The sequence below is a fragment of the Erpetoichthys calabaricus genome, chromosome 11, assembly GCF_900747795.2.
Source record: "Erpetoichthys calabaricus chromosome 11, fErpCal1.3, whole genome shotgun sequence".
NCBI lineage: Eukaryota > Metazoa > Chordata > Cladistia > Polypteriformes > Polypteridae > Erpetoichthys > Erpetoichthys calabaricus.
The window spans coordinates 93,512,585-93,534,306 of record NC_041404.2 but is presented as its reverse complement, the minus strand read 5'-3'; the positions used below and the strand labels follow the sequence as shown (position 1 = coordinate 93,534,306).

Sequence of the window (21,722 nt, the reverse complement as noted above, 5' to 3'; positions counted from 1 at the left end):
CATCAGACATTTATGAGAGTGAGAGAGGGAGGGACAGAGAGGCACGCTGGCAAATAGAAAGCTTTGGGAGTATGGTGTGGGCTATGTTCTGTATATATGCTGAGTCTAACAGAATGGCATTTAGCAGGGCTGCAACAAAAGAGAGATAGATGTACAAATTGCCTGGAAGTATACAATGCTCTTCCACACTGGGGTGAGGGGGCTGGGGGGGAGGACATACGACTGGAATAGGCATGATGCCTTCCCCCAGACTAAAGAGAAAGTGGGCCCAAATGGCAAATGCTGGCAAAAATGACATCACCCCAATCTTAGTAGTCCCATTTTATTTGGCAGCCACTTACCTACCAGTCTTCCTTTCACATTTGCTACATCAGCCACTGACTCAACAACATGATTATTCCACAGGGCAGCAGTACCAGGAGAAGAAGCATCAAACACCGGGAAAACTTCAGAAGTATTCCAATTTGCCAAACTCAGACACTTTGTCAACTCATGATTCTTCTATTTGTGAGGATGGTGAGTTATTCTGGTTTTATCAATTGTCCAATCACCAGTTTAATTGTTTCTTTAGAATAAACTCCATTTAACATTTTGTAATTTATAGTAATAACTGTATTTAGAAAATTCATAAAAATATTATTTTGTTTGTCCAGCTGCAGTCTTCACCCTCTTTATGGGCATAATGCATTCATGAAAAAGCCCTTGTAAAATGAACACTTGTAATTTGAAAACATCATAACCACCATTAAGTTCAATGGAAAAAAATGTATGTATCTCTGAGTCCCTAAACTGACACTGGTTTTTCCTTAAATAACACCATATTCCATTAAAATAACACTGTCGCTTCACATACTGAACATATCAAAACACACTCTAAAGAGGCATTTTCCCTTCATTAGTGACTTATAAATTTGCTGTTTCCTTGCTAACAAAAAGCTAATTCTTAGCTACTTTATTACACAGTGTACAATTCATTTTTATACTCTTTCAGATCAAACATATGGTATTGTTCCTGTGCATAGCGTTTGCACTTTAAATTAAAGAAAGCAGCAACAATACAAAAACTGTAAATTACATACAAGAAAAAACATCATCATTATCACATTTACCTGATAGGTTACAAACAAATACAAGAGATGGTGGTGGTGGTGACAGGGAAGGAGAGGGTGATGGATAAAGAAAAGATGAATAGAAAGAGGTCCTGAGTTTTCGGACTGAATTTCTGAATTGTCCACATCTTCTGCCTCTTTCTGTTCTATTACAACTGGAGGACAAAACAGGCAAGAAGTTGAAGGCAAAGGACCAGATACGGTTATGGTAGCAGCTGGAGTGGCATCAGTAGGCTGATTAGCTGTACAAAAGAACAATAAGATGTTGGTTTGCTTGGCTTATTGTACCTTTATTTCATTCACATGCCTGTAGCAATAAACAGAAAATGTCATGTTCATTTTCATAACTGCAAAAAAGATGTCCTGTAATTGATAAAGGAGTGTTAAATGAAACCTCTTGTAAATGGTAAAATTCGTAATTCAAACTCTTGTGTCTTGTGTATGAAAAGTCTTAACATGTTATTTCTATTACAATTTCAGAGTTGCTGTTTCCTTTAGTAGTTGAAATAACAAGGTCAAACACTTACTACAATACACAAGGAGTTAAAAATTCCTGGAATCAGTCAATAGCATCATTGAAATGCCATTAGGTATCATATACATGCAGTCCAGTTAATCAGTCTACTGATTGGCATTGTAGTCAGTTGATCATGTGTGCATTATTTCTGGTGTTTATTCTACAATTGTGCATGTAGCTTGAGCGATTTTTTTCTGTAAGTTGCCATGGTAAATTTTCAAGAGACAATGATGATCCTGTTTTTCAACATTGATGGACTTTTTCGCAAAGTGTTTGTTCCCCTGGACAAACTGTGACACTACATTTACCTGCTAAGGCATCTATGGTAGAGCATCAGTAAAAAAAATGTCCAGAGAAGTGGTGACCCAAACCTGGATTTTTCACCATGATAGCATACCTGCACACATTGTGTTGTCAGTCAAAAATGTTTTGATCAAAACAATGTAGTTGTTGCTTCTCACCCCCCATATTCGCCGGATCTTGCTCCCTGTGACTTCTTTTTGAATCCCAAAATTAACATTAAGACTGAAGGGAAGAAGATTTGATACCATGGAAGAAATCCAGGAAAAAATGTAGGAATTACTGGACATGGCAACAAAAGATGACCACAGGAAATGTTTCTAAGAATGGGAGAAGAACTGGGATAAGTGTATTGCATCTCAAGGAGAGTATTTTGAAGTTGACTAAAAGAAAATTTCTGTACATTTTATAATAAGTTTTTATTTTTTATTATTAACAATTCTGGGAATTTTTTGCACCAAATAAACCGTTTTTAAAGAAACATGTCTTACCCAATGAAAGCAATGTGTTAGTTTGGCTGTTTTTTTCACTTTTACTTTACCCATTGAGACTATGGCTAACAATAGTAATTTATGTACTAGAAAAGTATTGTAACTTAAAGAAAGTTGACAGTAAAAGAAGTGAAAATGAATTTGAAGTCTTTAGCAAGCCTTAGTGATTCCATTGCCAAGATTAACTGACATAAGCAGTGCTACAAAAATCACTTTTAATTATTATTTTTTAAACTATTTGTCGTTTTGTGCTTTGTTGCATAAGTCATACAGAAGGTTTACAGGCTTGAACCTACAAAGTAGCAAGCTAATTTTAATTGACCTTTGAATAGGTTTCTACAATTCCAACAGACACATAAAATGTTTCAATAGCAGTGTATTAGGGTTATCTTAAGTTGTGTTCACTTCACAGAGGAATTTTAAAAAGACACCACTGGTATTTATAATGTGATGTAATTTTTTTTTGACAGCACTACAGTCTTTTCCTGTTAACACCCATACACAGAACAGTTCCCCCTACTGTTTGACTCAACATCCAGGTGAATCTGAACAGATATATGATACAGTGAAAGAGCCTCTTTCTGTATATGACAAAGTAGAAGAACAGACTGAATATGACTTACCTGAAGGGCTTGAACACAAATGTTTGCCAAAACAAACACCTGAAAAAGGCCTTTCTCCAACTTTACAGCAAGGACAATCTACAAATGACCATCGTCAGAAACAGCCTGCTGCTGCCACACAAGGCAAGTGGAACAAATGTTGCTGTGCTTTGTAGAAGTTTACTGTTATAGCTTAAAGTTCATAGCACTTTCATTTGAATGTATGTATAGGTATGAAATGTATGTATAAGTAGGAAATTTCATTTTAATTCTCAAAGCCTGAATGCTGGATCAATTTCTGGAAAGGCTTTCTTTTGTTGGATGTTTGAATTGCCTCACTTTATTTGTAGTACTAGGGTGATGTACCATGTTAGCCATTATGGATGTAGTGGGAAGTCAAGCAAAATGACACCTTTTATTGGCTAACTAAAAGATTACAATATGTTGCCTCTGTTCATTCTAATTTAACTTCATAATATACCAACAGGCTTTTACCCAAATTGAAATTCAAATTTGGCTTAATTAGTGTGTAAGTGAGTGAGTGAGTACACTGTGATGTTATTTTACAGCGCTGATTCCTGGCTTGCATTGCCTTCCTAAGATCCTGACCAAAAGACAGCAGATATCAAAAAAGATTAAAGGCTTTACCTGCAAACAACAAACATTTGGTAAAACGTCATTGTGATGCTGCCTTTGGACATTTTTTAAGTGCTTCTGACAAATAACAATTGCAAGTGTAGGTAGGCTAGGTAGAGACCAAAAGTACAAGCAACAGAACAAGTACAAGTACAAGCAAAGTTCAAATTTATAGTCATTCCTGAATATATAAAGTCAAATTTTGAATATATAAGACATACACTAGAGACTCCTTGTCCCACTTTCCTTTAATTTCTAGACCCCAGATGGTAGGATAGAGCAACTTCTTCTTTCAGCTGCTCCCGTTACGGGTTGCCACAGCAGATAATCTTTTTCCATATCTTCGTGTCCTCTACATCTTGCTCTGTGACACCCAGCACCTGCATGTCCTCTCTTACCACATCCATAAACCTCCTCTTAGGCCTTCCTCTTTTACTCTTACCTGGCAGCTGTATCCTTAACATCCTTCTCCCAATATACTCAACATCTCTCCTCTGCACATGTGCAAACCAACACAATCTTTCCTCTCTGACTTTGTCTCCCAACCATCAAACTTGAGCTGACCTTCTAATGTTCCTAATCCTATCCATTATCGCCACACCTAGTGCAAATCTTAGCATCTTTAACTCTGTTACCTCCAGCTCTATCTCCTGCTTTCTGGTCAGTGCCACTGTCTCCAACCCATATAACATAGCTCTTGTCACTACCGTCCTGTAGACCTTCCCTTTCACTCTTGCTGATAACCGTCTGTCACAAACTACTCCTGACACTCTTCTCCACCCATTCCACCCTGCCTGCCCTCTCTTTTTCACCTCTCTTCCAAAATCCCCATTGCTCTGTACTGTTGATCCCAAGTATTTAAACTCATCCACCTTCGCCAGCTCTACTCCTTGCATCCTCACCATTCCATTGGCCTCCCTCTCATTTACACACATGTATTCTGTCTTGTTCCTACTGAACTTCATTCCTCTCCTCTCCAGAGCATATCTCCACCTCTCCAGGGTCTCCTCAACCTGCTCCCTAGTATCACTACAGATCACAATGTCATCAGCAAACATCATAGTCCAAGGGGACTCCTGTCTAATCTCGACTGTCAACCTGTTCTTCACCATTGCAAATAAGAAAGGGCTCAGAACCGATCCCTGAAGTAATCCCACCTCCACCTTGAATGCATCCGTCACTCCTACTGTAGACCACACAATTGTCACACTTCCCTTGTACATATCCTGTACAACTCTTACATACTTCTCTGCCACTCCCAAATTCCTCATACAATAGCACAGCTCCTCTTGAGGCACCCTGTCATATGCTTTCTCCAGGTTCACAAAGACGCAGTGTAATTCCTTCTGGTTAAAAACTCCACTGCCATCTATCCTAAACACCTCCATACTTCCACAGGTATGTCATTTGGACCAACTGCCTTTCCATTTTTCATCCTCTTCATAGCTGTCCTTACTTCCTCCTTGCTAATCCGTTACACTTCCTGATTCACAATCTCCACATCATTCAACCTTCTCTCTCTCTCGTTCTCTTCATTCATCAGCCTCTCAAAGTACTCTTTCCATCTGCTCAACACACTTTCCTCGCTTGTGAATATGTTTCCATCTTTTTATCTTTTATCACCCTAACCTGCTGCACATTTTTCCCAGCTTGGTCCCTCTGTCTAGCCAATCGGTACAGGTCCTTTTCTCCCTCCTTAGTGTCCAACCTCTCATACAACTCATCATACGCCTTTTCTTTAGCCTTTGCCACCTCTCTCTTCACCTTGTGCCTTGTCTCCTTGTACTCTTGTGTACTTTCTGCATCTCTCTTACTTTCCCACTTCTTCTTTGCCATCCTCTTCCTCTGTATACTATCCTGTATTTCCCCATTCCACCACCAGGTTTCCTTTTCCTCCTTCCTCTGTGCAGATGTCATGCCCAGCACCCTTCTTGCTGTCTCCCTTACTACATCTGCTGTAGTTTCCCATCTGTCTGGTAACTCTTCACTGCCACCCAGTGCCTGTCTCACTTCCTCCCTAAACTCAGCCTTGCAGTCTTCTTTTTTCAACTTCCACCATTTGATCCTTGGCTCTCCCCTCACTCTCTTTCTCTTCTTGATCTTCAATGTCATCCTACAGACCACCATCCTATGCTGCTTAACTACACTTTCCCCTGCTACCACTTTGCAGTCTTCAGTCTCTTTCAGATTGACTCTTATGCATAGGATGTAATCTACCTGCGTGCATCTTCCTCCACTCTTGTACGTCACCCTATGTGCCTCCTTCTTCATAAAATACATATTCACCACAGTCATGTCCATCCTTTTGGCAAAATTCATTATCATCTGACCTTCTTCATTCCTCGCCTTGACACTATACCTACTCATCACCTCCTCGTCTCCTCTGTTCCCTTCACCAACATGTCCATTGAAATCCGCTCCAATCACCACTTTCTGTCCCTTGGGTACACTGTTCATCAGTTCATCCAACTCACTCCAAAAATCTTCTTTCTCATCCATCGCACATCCAACTTGCAGGGCATATGCACTAACAACATTCATCATCACACCTCCAATTTCCAGCTTAATAATAATTACTCTGTCTGACACTCTTTTCACCTCCAAAACACTCTTGACATACTGTTCCTTCAGAATAACCCTTACCTCATTTCTCCTCCCATCCACACCATGATAGAACAGTTTGTATCCACCTCCGGTCCACCTGGCCTTACTCCCCTTCCACTTAGTATCTTGCACACACAATACAGTAATCCCTCCTCCATCGCGGGGGTTGCGTTCCAGACCCCCCCGCGAAAAGGTGAAAATCTGCGAAGTAGAAACCATATGTTTATATGGTTATTTTTATATTGTCATGCTTGGGTCACAGATTTGCACAGAAACACAGGAGGTTGTAGAGAGACAGGAACGTTATTCAAACACTGCAAACAAACATTTGTCTCTTTTTCAAAAGTTTAAACTGTGCTCCATGACAAGACAGAGATGACAGTTCTGTCTCACAATTAAAAGAATGCAAACATATCTTCCTCTTCAAAGGAGTGCGCGTCAGGAGCAGAGACTGTCAGAAAGCAGAGAGGAAAGCAAACAAATCAATAGGGCTGTTTGGCTTTTAAGTATGCAAAGCACCGCAGCACAAAGCTGTTGAAGACGGCAGCTCACACCCCCTCCGTCAGGAGCAGAGAGAGAGAGACAGAGAAAAACAAACAATCAAAAATCAATACGTGCCCTACGAGCTTTTAAGTATGCGAAGCACCGTGCAGCATGTCGCTTCACGAAGCAGCTGCACAGAAGGTAGCAACGTGAAGATAATCTTTCAGCATTTTTAGACGAGCGTCCGTATCGTCTAGGTGTGTGAACAGCCCCCTGCTCAATCCCCCTACATCAGGATCAGAGAAAGTCAGCGCAAGAGAGAGAGAGAGAAATGTAAGTTGGGTAGCTTCTCAGCCATCTGCCAATAGCGTCCCTTGTATGAAATCAACTGGGCAAACCAACTGAGGAAGCATGTACCAGAAATTAAAAGACCCATTGTCCGCAGAAATCTGCGAACCAGCAAAAAATCTGCGATATATATTTAAATATGCTTACATATAAAATCTGCGATAGAGTGAAGCCGCGAAAGGCGAAGCGCGATATAGCGAGGGATTACTGTATATCAACCTTCCTTCTCTCCATCATATCTGCTAACTCTCTCCCCTTACCAGTCATACTGCTAACATTCAAAGTTCCTACCCTCAGTTCCACTCTTTACCTTCCTCCTCTCCTCCTGCCTCCGGACACGACTGCCCACTTTTCTTCTCCTCCTTTGGCCAACAGTAGCCCAATTTCTGCCAGCACCCTATTGGCTAACAGTACTGGTGGCGGTTGTTGTTAACCCGGGGCTCGACCGATCCGGTATGGAAATTTGTATTATTGTCTGCATATTGATTTGGCAAAATTTTACACCGGATGCCCTTCCTAATGTAACCCTCCCCATTTATCCGGGCTTGGCACTGGCACGAAGAAACACACTGGTTTGTGCATCCCCTGTGGCTGGGTTGGTAGGATAGAGCAACAAGGCAAGTTAATTCTCCTGCAGTTCCCCTGTATTTTGCACTTTGTCTAAGCCCTAAATTCTCTGTTTGCTTTGCTTCTTTTTTCTATCAGCAGCTAACAGAAACAGCAGAGGTGAGTTCTTAGAGCATGTAGAGGTTCACTATACAGTACACCCCCAAAATTCGCAGGGGTTATGTTCCTAGAGCACCCGCGAATTGTGAAAAACCGTGAATTTTGGATGTAGTTAAAATAATGCCTATTTTTATAGTTTAAACCCTAAATATGCCCCCAAAACACTTTAATTTAATTTCAAACTCAGCTTAATACATTACCTAAAAATAAAGAATGTAAAGGTAAACCTGTATACTGGACTGTACTGCTATGTCTCCTGCAGTGCTAGAATGTAAAATACAGATATTACCGCTATATGTGCTGTAATTTATGCAAGCGCATTTTCAATGCCAGAAGCCTTAGAAGGTGCAGGGCCTTTCGGCGGCATCTTGGGGCTTTAACTCTTAAATTGCCTCATACTTGTGAGTTAATGCATCCCTGGACGCCAAATACTTTTTTGCTGCACTTTAAGTAAACGTCACAATTCACAAAGAAAAAGTGAAATTTTAATGGAACACTTTTTTTCATGCAAAGAGCATCACAATTACTGCAACACTGATTATTTTACACACTGCTAATAAACTGTAAAAACTATTTAAAAAACTACTTGAACAATATGTACAAGGTGTAGCTGACGCAATGGATGAAATTCAGTAAATCACTGAGCCAACTGCGCTTGAATTGGTTGCTCTCAAGCACACAGAGGTAAATGCTGATGCTGGAAGGCTAGTCTAGTGCAGCGGCTGAATCCCAGAGACAGTGAGGCTGCAGTGCTGCAGTGTGTCACGCATGGGTCACAGAATTGCACAGAAACACCCGTAGAGACGGGAAGTTTATTCAAGCACTTCAAACAAACATGTCTCTTTCAGAAGTAAAACGAGCTCAGTATGCAGTTGATTACTCGATTAAAGAATAGGCAAACATCATATGGGAGCACAACGGGAATGGGACCCCCAACAGGAGCAGAGGATGTATGGGGGAGGAGAGAGAAACAAAGCAAAAAGAACAGGTGCTGTTCAGGCTTTTAAGCATGCATAGCGTTGCGTGAGAAGTGTATCACGTGACAGAGCAGCCGCAGGTAAGCCCAGCAAGTAAGGAAGCAATGTGAAAGTAGTCTATCAGCGTTTTTAAGAGGGGTTTTTTGAGGAGCGTCCGTGTCTTCTAGGGGTGCGTTCATCCCCCCTGCTCACAAGGGGCTGGGAGTGGTCATGAGTGGTATGGCACTGACTGATCAGCTCATGCGTGCTCGCAAATGGCACTGGGAAACGACTATAGGTGGTTGTGGCGATTTAAGGGTTAAGAGGAACAAAACGAAAAACACAAGAACACTCAGCTGGAGATGCATCACAGTCAATCAGCAGCAAGGAGAAATGAATAACGCTGTAGCGGTCCGGTGCCGCTAAGATTTATTTTGTCGGGAAGATGCCGATTTATTTATTTTTATGGTGGAGATTCCAGGGACGCACCCAGCCTTGACCCGACCCGCACGCACTCACAAACTGAGACAAAAACAAAGCAAACCGGTAATCAAACAGCAAATTAAGAATGTAATGAAAACAAATGAAATAAATGAAAACAACGATACCACCCCTGTTCCCTTTATGGCGATTACACATTAAATACAACAAAGCACAAACAAAACACACACAGTAAATCATGAAAACGTTCATGAAAAACAGCAACGGATGAAATGTAATGATGAAAATAGATAGTCCAGAGATCCGCACGTTTAATGGGAAAGTAAAGATAGTCCTACCGATAGTTCCTGAAATTGTGACGATGGGTGGACGGGTTCAGGAGCGCTCCTTTCTTTGCAGGATGGCCACAGTCCTCATGTACACAGGCAGACGGCAGACAATCCAGACACCAACCATGAAGCGATCCAGGACAAAACGAATAAGTACAGGTAACCCAACAGAAGGCAAACAGACAGGAACTTGAAACACAAATTACAAAAACGTTTTTTTTCTTTTGGTCACCGGCCCCCTTTTTAAAAGCCGCGCTGACATCCTTTGACCCCAACAGCCCCAGCACCCTCAGCAGAAGACCAATCAGAGCCACTGCAGGGACTGCTATGAGTTGCAGTTTCAAATTCTATTGGCTACTTTCACCATCCCAAGCCGCATTTTCCTCTACAGTTGCTTCCTGTTCTCTCTACAGTACAGTATTTCCACGAAAAAAGCCATTAAAATTGCGGAGGATATTTGGGGTTTCTGCTCACAATTATTAGATAGGTTATAAGGAAAAAACGCGAATGACTGAGGCCGCGAACTCTGAACCACGACTTTGCGGAGGTCTACTGTATTTCTTTTTCCTTTTCTCAATTCCTTTCTCCTCATAACATGCCCATGACCACTCTGTTTTTGCTTCACCTGGTAAAGCACTCTTCAGACCTCTGTCTCATTGTTTCTTCTGGCAAAAGGACATTCCTGTTCCATCACTTTATCCTGAAAAAATATCAGCCTTGCATCCAGAAGTCCATATCATCACCAAACCTAGTTCATATCTGTATATTATTTATAGTTCATGCTCTGCAAATGTTGTATGTGGACCTATCATGTAACCCACCATGTCATTACTACTGTCTAAATACACCTTCACACAGTTCTTCTGTATTTTCCCTGTTGATCCTTTATCTGTAAATCTCTCTCATTGATTATTTCCACTAATATCCCACCATCACCTCATATGTTGCTTATTCTAATCTTTCTATTTCCCCAGGATACTTTCATTTAGTACAACCACTGCCAAAATTGCATTGGCTGCTCATTGGAAAGTTCCTAACTGTTTCTTTCTCCTTTAATTCTTGGGAGTCCTCTTTTTCTGATCTGATTCCTGAAGCTCAGGACATTGAAGATTAATGGGGTTAGAGAAATATTAAGAACTGAATCTCTTTCACTCTATATATGAGGAATCTTGAGCTCCAGAGACCTGTGATGAGGCAGTGGGTGGCCTCTCTCTGTATAATGTGGCTGTATGGGCTCCAAGTGATCTTTTTGTGATTCAGAACACATAGGGAAAGGGTGAATGGTGACAGGGTGGGGTATGTGTAAATGGGGGTTTTCTTTGTCTTAATTAACGTTGAGTGTTATTTTTTGATTGTCATTTTGTATATTCATTATTCTTTTTGTTGTGCCTCTCATGTGTTCTTAATTTGCAATAAAAACTTTTTTTATTTACTTAGATCTCTTTGAAATTCATTCTGGATTCAAGGATTGTTCAAGAGTATCCCATATCATTCACACAAAAATCTAATTCTTGTTTTATAGGTGGGCCTCCTCCTCTCCCACCAAGACCTCCATCTATGATAAACAAATGTCACTACTACACAGAGGTACTGTCAGAAGAGCCTATCAGCACCTGTATGAACACTCAGGGTAAGTTCATCCCATCTGAATAATTTTACAAGTAAATATTTAAATATTTTTCTCTAATGGGACAAGAGTAACATTGCTTGAACTTACCTATCAACAGAAAACAATCTCAAAATAATATTTTTGCATAAACTACGGTATATGTGGTAGTTAAACTGTGCCAGTATGAGAATGATAGTGTGTAATATTGAAAACAAAAAGAAAGAATTATAAAAAGGAAAAAAAATAATGATAATAGTAATAATTAATTTAAATATTAATATAAATTCATTATTATTAATATAAATAATATGTGAAAGCATAGTAGTTTATAAACAAGTTACCTGTTATAAACAGGTTTATGGCTGCCTACATACTTTCTTTTAATTACTACCACACTGCTAAAGCTATCAAATAATGTTTCCTTCCTAACCTGAATCTTGCTGCTGAGGATTTCTGGCAATGTTCAGGTGAGGGAATGCTGGTGCACGCATTTTGTTGCCACTCCTCCCTGTTAACAAAACTTCTTGTTAAAGTTCATGTTAACCTTGCACTTTTTGTACTTCTTTCACTTTCTCTTACTGTATGAATAATTCATGGATGGAAATGATTACTTTTTGTATTGAATTTGCATTTATTTTTATGGACTTTGCCTTGACTTGAGTTTGTAGCCTCAGATAATTTGTTTAGAGCAAATGGTTAGATTGGAATGTCCTAAAAGACACTAGTATTTGCACAGCACCCAAAATATTTACATCATGGGTCAGGTTGCTGCCACTGTCAGGCTACAATTGGAAAGTTCACCTGCAGCATTTGCTCAGGAATACACTGTCCTACTCATGGCTTACGAAATAAGTGTATCAGTGTGCCAAATCTGCAATTTGCTGAAATGAACTCTGGTTATGGATCTGCACACAATGAACCCTCTCTAGCTAATATTGCATTCTTTCTTAAAGGCAAAGTATTGGTGCTATCAAAATTCATTACAAACTTCAACCTTGATATGTTGTGCTTAACAGAAAATTGGCAAAAAACAAATTCATTTATATCTGTTATGGTGTTCACACCATCTGGATACATTTACTTCACAGAGGCTCGCAGCTGTAGACAAGGTGGAAGTGTCGCAGTAATCGGTAGATCTGAGTTACAGGGCTCCCATAGTCATTTAAATCCTGGAAAAAGTATGGAAAGTTAAATTTAATTTTCCAGTCCTGGAAAAGTTTTGAAAAATTATCAAATGACCATTAAGTTTTGGAAATGTTATGGATTTTTAATATATATAAAATAAGTTCTATGTCATGTAATTTTGTAAATTAGCAAAATCTTGAAAAGACGATCTCTTTCTTTATTGTTATGAGATTTTGTAACAGTTGTGCAGTGATGTGTAACACATACACCAAAATACTAAGTAACTATGTGTTCGGTAATCTGTGAAAAACAAATGAAAAATACAAGCTATACAGTGGAACCTCGGTTCACGAAAGTCTCGGTACACGTACAAATTGGTTTACGACCAAAAAGTTTGCCAAACTTTTGCCTCGGTTCACGACCACACACTCGGTATACGAACGAGCCAGTGTCCCTTTCGGTTTGTACATGTTCAGTTTCTCCCTGTGCATTTCCTGTGCAGCAAGCAAGAGAGAGAGAGCGAGAGAGCGCAACACACACAAACACACACACACACACACACACACACACAGGCAGCGCGAGAGAGAGAGAGAGAGACGCAGACACACAGGCAGCGCGAGAGAGAGAGAGACGCACACACACAGGCAGCGCGAAAGAGAGAGCTGGACGCATAAGGTAGGAAGGCAGTTAAAGAATGCACTGGGCTTGATTTTGTTTTCACTTCTGTTTCCAGTGATCGGTTCGTAGCGTGCATTGTTGCAATGTTACTTTTCTTGGTGGTTTATTAAATTATGAATTTTTTCAAATGTTCGTTTTTTTCTCTGTGCTTAAAACTCATTAAAAAAAGTGTTTTTAGCCAGCGGTTGGTAGCGCTATAGCGTGAACTATTGCAGTGTTAGTTTTCTCTGTTGTTCAAGGTTTTCTCAGTGTTATTCAATGTTTTTACATTTAGTTTACTATTACGCTGTGCATTCTATGGTTTAATTAACTATATTTGTGCTTAAAAACTTAAAAAAATATATATTTTCATACAGTTCGTATGGTCTGGAACGGATTGATTGTATTTACATACAATCCTATGGGGGAAATTACTTCAGTTCACGACCAAATCAGTTTACAACCAGAGTTCTGGAATGAATTATGGTAGTGAACCGAGGTTCCACTGTATATGGTTCCATGAAGATGAAGACACAGGAATTGCAAAATGTAAATTATGCAGGAAAATGTTTGATGCTGAAGATTATGGGTAAAGCTGTGCTAGCAAGTCTCCAGAAGTGTAAAAAACATTTTGACAGTGAGAAGACAGCAAGAAAAACAATGGGACTTGAAACCACAAAGGTAGTACAATTCCGTTATGTGGTCAAGTAATCAGGCAAACAAAGAAATTCATGTCCAACACATGCACTGTCTACTGAAGATTTGTACTTGCTGAAAGTAATTGATTTGCACTATTCTTATTCGCACTATTCTAATCGTGCACAAGTCTCGGACAACTGAAAACAATATTCACTGACAGCCAGTGGTGGCTGGTGAAAAACAGTGTGGGCAGGGGCGCAGTTTTTGGGGGGAACAAACTGAAGCAGCACTTCATAGCTCAGGAAAAAAGAAAAAACATATACACAAACTGTAATGTTGCCTACACACAGAGCGCTTTGAGTAGTGAGAAAATTGCTATATAAATGTAAAGAAAAATTATTATTATTAGTAATAGTAGTAGTACTGTGTTAGTGGGTGGGTATACATGACACTAGGTGGGCGAATAAAAGTTCATTCATGGCTATAGAACTTGACCATCAGCAGCTGAAGCAGGGGGATCCCCTAATAAAACCTTGCTCAGTAATGCACACATCGTTGGAAGATACAGGCACACAAATTCAAAGACTCAGCTGTCTGGGTATGGCCTTATGATGTTGAAGAAAACAAACAAAAAAAAATTTAACTGGCATGATAGCACCCTAACTATAGACACCAGTATTAGCCTGCGGTGAACAACACTGTCAGAGGATTTCAGAAATTCAATTTATTGGCAAAATTATGACAAACAAAACAGAATATTTTCGACATGTCTGTAACATTGCTGAAGGCCACAGTCATCATTATTTTCCTTCTAAACATTTAACCAGTTGTTCAGGCACACAAGTGTGTTCATATTTTCAGATGCCAGAGTAGATCTCTTTTTGTGCACAATTTGAAAAAGAAAAAAAAAGGTAGCTGCACAGTGTAGCATGGAACAAAAGCATCAAAGGCTGATTTTGGAATGGTTGCAAGAATAACAGACCACCTGAATTACAATTTCCCAAGTCTATTGTCAGGTTGTATGCAAATAATTTTGCTTGTTTGTATCTGTTAATATTTAGTTTCTATTTTATGAAATAAATAACATTACTTAGCACAGCACTGGATTGCTTCTGTGATTACTTTTCGTGGATATTTTGAATGATTATAGTTCCAGGAGTTGTAGAATGCCTAGTATAAAAAGGCCCTTTGTAATCAAGGCAACTGTTGCTACATTACAGGTTTAGGCACCACAGTGTTCTCAACCTTTTTAATGTATGGTTTGCAGAAGTGATCATTTACATAAGATAACCCTAAAAGCAGGATTAAAAATTCAGGAATTTAAAAATCTCAGGAACTGTTCTCCTTGCAAATAATATACACACAAAGACCTGCCTTTCTGTATTCATAGTTAGGTTACTGTTTGCAAGAGCAGGAAAAAGTCTGTGTGTAACCGCCTCATTGATCACTTGCCTTCTGCTGAATTCTTAAGTCAGATCAGTCTGGTCCAAGTTCCTTTATGTTCTTTTTCTTCAAGTGAGTGATATATGAAGGAGTGTTTATTAAAGAAATAACAGACTTTTACAGTCGGAGATTCCGCATGATATGAACAATACATTGATGAACATAGAATCATGTAGACCATGTTCTCTGCAATGCATTTCATGATAAATGCAGATGGAACAGGTTGGACCATACCATTTCTAGCCTCTTCTGGCTATTCAAAGACAGTCCTGTATGCAGAGAGGACTTTGTTAAAATCACATATTGCGACCCATTTATGCTGAAATTTTGTTAACACTTCTGGATACAAAATGTAGCCGTACGTGAAAGAGCATTAATGCTGTTAATAATATTGCTATTAACTAAGCAACATAATAATATTTGAATTTTTAATTCTAATACTGATTTTAAACAGTATTTCATTTTTAGTTACTGAACAGAAAATTTCAGTTAATATGTTAACTACATGCACATGGAGACATAAATCATGTAGTCCATTCATCATCATCATACAGTATCTTATCACACCACTGCCATATCTAGGTAATAGCAGCGTCATTAGCATCCTTAAGATCTTCATCGGTACATGTAGGGACTTGGGAACATTCATGGAGAATGTGGTCCATTGTTTGGGTGGGCTCACCACAGGAACATTCAGCTCTTGTTGTGAGGCCCCATCTAAATAGGTTGTCCCTTGTTTTGCCCACCTTTGACCTAGCTCAGTTAAGCATGACCCAGTCTTTTCTAGAGAGGGATGTTCCATTGGGTAGGTGCTCTTGAGGTGTAGGAAGAGCTTCATTGGGAGAGCTACAGTATGTCTCTCGCCACCTCTCAAGCCTATGTTTTGTTGACTGCTTTGGATTAAGGGGTTCCACTGTGGTGAAACTCCAAGAAGAAGGTAGTCGGCGATTTACCTCCTGGTGATGGTGAAGTGGGTGTCTGGAGTCCATCAGTTGCTTGAACCTTTCTACTCTTGAACTACTTTCTCGTCGTATATGGGGAGGTGCGATCCCAGCCAGCCAGTATAAAGCAGGAAGGCACATTGTTCACAATGTGCCGGTGATGATTTGGCATGCACTATTTAGCTCAGGGTCAACCTTGTTGGCATGGGTTTACCTAGCCCACACTGGTACGCAATACTCTGCTGTTGAATAACAGAGTGCCATGGCCGTTGATCGCAGGGTCTTAGGGTCTGCTCCCCAGGATGTGTTTGCTAGTTTGCTAAGGAGATTACTCCTGCTAGATATCTTCTTTTTGAGGTTAAAGATATGTTCTTTAAAAGACAGTGTCCTGTCCAGAGTGATGCCTAAGTAAACAGGATGTTTGGTGTTCTTCAGTACTTCGTTATTCCACCTGATCTCTAGAGTTGTGTTTGCTTGTCTATTGTTAAGATGAAAGGTACAGACCTGTGTCTTCCCTGGCTTGTCATCATGAAAAGTAAAAAAACTAATAATGATAGCTTAAAATAAATTTGTCCATTGGTCTGTGCTATAAGTTTCTTTTCTGTATGATTCCAGTAACATGGATCATTTTTATAGTCATAATCGCTGAATTGGCACATTTCCTGTTCAAATACAGGGGTAAAACGCGAGGTGCAGCAGCAACAAGCTGAGCCTCACCTCAGATTGCGCTATCCCTCACACACTGGGTTGATGCATGCAATTGGCTTGTGCAGACAGGTTTATTATACACCCTGACTTTCCACAGTCTGGCTAATATCTTTAATGAATGTGTGTGATATATTTAGTCTTGCTGATTGGACATAAAACTGCAGTGAAAAGGCACAAGGTGAGGCAGACAGAACCGTGCTGCACCGAAGGGGGCAAATGTGAGCCCAACAGGTGCTTGTTGCTGCTGTTCTTCTACACAGAGGCTCTGGGCGCTGATAAGTTAGCAATATCAGAAAGTCAAGTGCACTGCAGCGGTCCGTTTATTTAAATTTTTTGTTCAGACTGACTGCCAAGATGGAAGATTAAGATTTTTAAAACTAAAGGAAAATACATTTACAAGAAATTGACGGAGATTTTAGTGGAGAAGGATAGGTGCATGGACTTCATTTAATAATAAAGATAAGACAATAAATGGCTTTCAATTTTATAAAAAATGGGATGAGACTAAGAAAAAAAAATCCAACATTTAAAAACTAAATTTTGACCTTAAATAAAATATTCTTTTGTTTTTCTTGTTATCCTATTGTCGAACAATCTGCATTAAAATTGATTAAAGAATCAGAATTAAAAGCTTCTAAAAATATTTTAATTAAGGTCAAAATTGAAATCAGTTTTTTTGATACACTACTCAATACTTTCATTTGTATTGAATGAGTATGAATTGTGGAATTGCAACGTCAAATTTAGAACACATGGAGGGTGCAGAGCAAATGCGCTCTCTCCACTCTCTCTTGCTGCTATAAATGTAATGTTGTTTCTTAGCCAACTATGTGCCTTATACCTGTGTGTGTGTAAAGAATGCTGATGAGATATGAGACATAACTAGGAATCAAAGTGCATGCTGCCAACTGCAAAGTGAATAAGCTACTCTTTTAGGTTCATATATTTGTCAGTGGCTCATCAGCCATGAACCTCACCGCTCATCACTGCTGGAGTCCAAAACAGAACTGACTTTAACAGAGTAGGCGGCATATATGGTCAGTGGAAGGAAATGACGTCATGGGTATGTGACATTCTGGAACCAGAAGTGACATCAGGAGGAGGCGGGATCTGGTGGACTTGAACCAGAAGTGATGTTGTCTGGAGACTGGAAGTGATAGTTAGGCAGAGGGTTCTTCTGTTGTTCTAAAGAGAGAGAGGAGAAAAAGTTAAAGGACAGCGCCAGCCCCTGGTCTGGTGGGCAAATGCACTTATTTGAGCCCGTAAACTGTCTCCTGATCGCCCATGTGTGACACGGCCCCCCCGTCAGCTCAGACCCATTGGGTCAGGTGGCCCGAAGAGAGAGGTCGAGAACCTGAGAAAGAGCATCGCCGTTGGCTTGGAAAGGCCCCAAACGATAAATGACCGAAAAAATGTAAGGTTAATGAACTAAAAACCAGCGAATGACTCTTAAGTTCGACTGCTTATGTAATGCCATCCACTGTAAAGCAGCATGGTCAGTTACAATGGTGAACTCATAACCCAAGAGGCAATACCTCAGCTGTGTAATCTCTCAACGCCACATACATGGTTTCCTGATACAGCAGTTTCCAGCTCAGGAACACAACGTGGTGTTCACCACCGTTGATGCTTTGGCTCAGCACGGCACCAATACCTGTGTCCGAAGTGTCAGTCTGGAGTATGAAAGGCAAAGAAAAATCAGGAGAAATTAGTACAGGTGCAGTGGTTATAGCATTCTTTAGGTCACAGAATGTAGATTCAGCCTTTTCATCCCATACCACCAAATTAGGAGCCCTTTTACTGGTAGTACCCCACTAAACCGAGAAAGGCTTGGATCTGCAGTTTGGTTTTCAGACAGGGCCAGTTCAATATGTCTTCAACTTTGAACCACTGTGGTCGCACTGCATCCCTGCCCACATTGTAGCTCAAATATTTGGTGTCAGTAAATCCAAAGAAGCATTTCTTGGGATTAATCTGAAAGCCGGCTTCACCAACTGCTCGAAGCACAGTTTGAAACCTGCTCTGTGTTTTTCTTTCATGTGGTGGAATAGATGACCACTTCATTTAGGTATGCAGCGCTATAGGAGTTGTGGGGCTGTAGGACTTTATCCACCAGATGTTGGAAGGTGGCTGGTGCCCCGTGCAATCCAAATGGAAGCACATGATATTGCCAGTGTCTGCCAGGGGTATTAAAGGTAATTTTGGCCTACGCGGACTCCGTTAAAGGAATTTGCCAATACTCTTTTTTAGTCATGTGAAGCGTGGTGAAATACTTTGCGCCTCCCAACTTCTTAACGTCATCCACGCAAGGCATGGGGTAGGTGTCGAATTGGGATACTTGATTAACCCAATGCAAGTCATTGTAAAACCTCCAACTCCCGTCAGGCTTTGCAACCAAGACTGTCGGGCTGGACCAGGGACTAAAACTCTCCTCTATCACACCTAATTCCAGCACTGTCTTGATCTCAAGTTCCACTTCTACTTTTTTCACTTCCAGTAGTTGATAGGGGCGTAACCCTGACTATCACCCCGGGCTTAGTAATAATAAAATGCTCAATTAGCAAGGTCCGGCCAGGTTGTTCACTGATTACCTCCAGGACTAACAGGATCACTGATTCCAGCTCCTGTATCTAATAGGAGTGTAATTAGGACCTAAGTTAAGTGATAATTTATGAAAGAAGAAAAAACAGGGCTGATTTGGGAAGGGATCAACATCCCTGTCCCTCCATGGTGTCAGAAAATTGACGTGATATATCCACTGGGCTGGACGTCAGTTTGGTTGTTTTACCAAATAGTAGACCAAACCTTTTCACTGTTTAACTTTGTATGGACCCTGCCAATGAGCCAACAGTTTAGAGTGGTATGAAGGCAATAGGACTATGATGCAGTCACTGGGATGGAACTCCAGAACGGATGTTCCCTGGTTATAACAACAGGCCTGTGCTGCTTGGGCTTTTTCCATGTTTTCTTTTAGAATGGGCCAGATCTTTGCCAATCTATTGCATAATTGTGCAATATATTCCAAAATATTGGTAGAATGGAAGGGCCTCCACCTCCCACCCTTTTTTTAAGATATCCAATACTCCCTGGGGCTGACATCCATATAATAATTCAAAAGGGGAAAACCGGAAAGCACTAGAGGAAGTAACTGATCCCAGTTCCTTCCATCTGTGTTGACCACCTTACGTAGCATTTGCTTGAGGGTTTGATTGAACCTCTCTACGAGACTGTCAGTCTAGGGATGATATACTGCAGTCTGCAGTCTGATATAATAAATTATTATCAATAATGAAGTGGGGTCCATTAGGCATGGAAGGTCACTTTGTTGGCCATTTACGGAGACTACTGCATTTCTGGCAAACTTAAGGGAATCATCATTCCACATTCCCATTTAAAGGAGCCCTGCCTTTGCCTAAACTGAAAAATTAAAAAAGATAGAAGATCAGTGTTGACCTCAATGGGCAGAGCTTCTGGCCGGAATGTGCTGTTGCCGGTAAATGACGTGCCCGGCTGTGCCATCTTGGATTCCTCTCCGTTCATAACCAGGCCCAAAGAATTACTGGATGTGGGGTGTAGGTTACTGCTTTTATTTTCCGACCAGTGTCATCCCAGTATTACTGGGAAAGGTGGACTTTGCAGGACCGCCACTCGCATTGTTCATATGTTGCCCTTGTAACTGAAGCAGCGGACCTATACCACCGAGTTTCACCATACATGCAAGTTAGACTGGTCATTCCTTTAACCCATTGTTGCAGTAACACATAATGGCAAGCCACAATGGAAATGTTGCTACCGGTATCTATTAGTGCTGTCACCTTAAACCCATTAACCACCACCACTCCTATACAAGGGCAAGACAAGGGGTTGGCCACTGCACAATACATTCCTTCTCTCGCCCAGCTGCAGTCTATTGGTTCCAAGTTCAAAGGGCATTGGTGTAGCGTGTGTCCAAGCTGCCCATATTTCTTGCCGTGTGGTACCAGGGTCCGTTTTTCCTTTGGCTTGACCGCGGGATCGATCTTGCAATGAAAGGGCTCAGACTGAACTACACTTCCCATCTGGGTTTGGCGAGCAGACCGTTCTGAGTGCTCAGCATGGAGGGCAACCCAATGGTGTTTGATTATCTCAGCCAATTTGTCAACATCCTTATATGGCTGATGATGGACCGGATGGGTAAGGAAGTCCGGCAGGGCATTAATTAACAAGTTGCAAGCGACCTGTTCTGTAATCTAGCGGGGATTATTAATATCTGGCCTGAGCCAGAATCCCACCATACCCCAGATTTCATAGGATTGTTGCCTGGAGGCCATGCCTGGATCAAATCACCACTCGTAGCATAACCTTGCTTGCTGGTCTGTCGCGCTTAACACTAGAATCCCTGAAGCCTTTGAAAAAAATTTTAATTGCAGGCCACCTTAAATTCCTTTGCACTTCTCCATTAGCGTCTTTTGTTTTGCAAATGTGTTGATCAGCACAAGCATCAAGCAGCCTGCTATTCCATCCCCCCACCACCGCAGCTCAAGTCGGACAGGAAGTTCTCCCGGCTCAAGTCTGTTTATCTGGGTGTGAGATGCCTGGAGTTGTAAAGGGTAAATATATCGTTATTTGGAACACATACAGTCAATGTGTATTCCGTATGTACAACGATCTGGGTAAATGTAGGATGACAGGAAATGAGAGGCAAGAAATGTTGAACACATACCTAAAACAGAAATTTTTTTCATGTTATACTGTAGTACTAAAAACAAAATTTTGACATGAAATATATAATGTGTGAAGGCTGAAGTCCAAATATCAAATAAACTGTAAAAGCCATTTGCTAGTTATTAGTGCATAGTCTATGGGAGGTTCTTACAACCCACATAAGTTGAATTGAATTGGTATATTCTAACTTTTTCTAACCTCTCTGACTATACATTATACTCAGTTAGTGACCTGCCTTGCCGTGTGTAAGGCGTAGAGGGCATATGGTTTTAAACCATGCCTTACGTGCCCAATAACATGAAAGACAACATGCTCTATCGAATGTACAACACTGTACCTTTAAAGCGAACTGAA

The 21,722-nt window shown here is 40.6% G+C and overlaps 1 protein-coding gene across 1 annotated transcript in view; it reads left to right on the top strand.

The window, feature by feature from the left end:
• The window catches only part of LOC114642651 (circularly permutated Ras protein 1-like), a 334,580-nt gene that overhangs the window by 90,769 nt on the left and 222,089 nt on the right, over positions 1-21,722 (top strand). Inside the window, exons 3-5 of the mRNA XM_051933702.1 lie at positions 406-516; positions 2,888-3,163; positions 11,065-11,172. Coding sequence (XP_051789662.1) covers positions 406-516; positions 2,888-3,163; positions 11,065-11,172 — 495 coding nt within the window. The remainder of the gene's footprint in view (positions 1-405; positions 517-2,887; positions 3,164-11,064; positions 11,173-21,722) is intronic.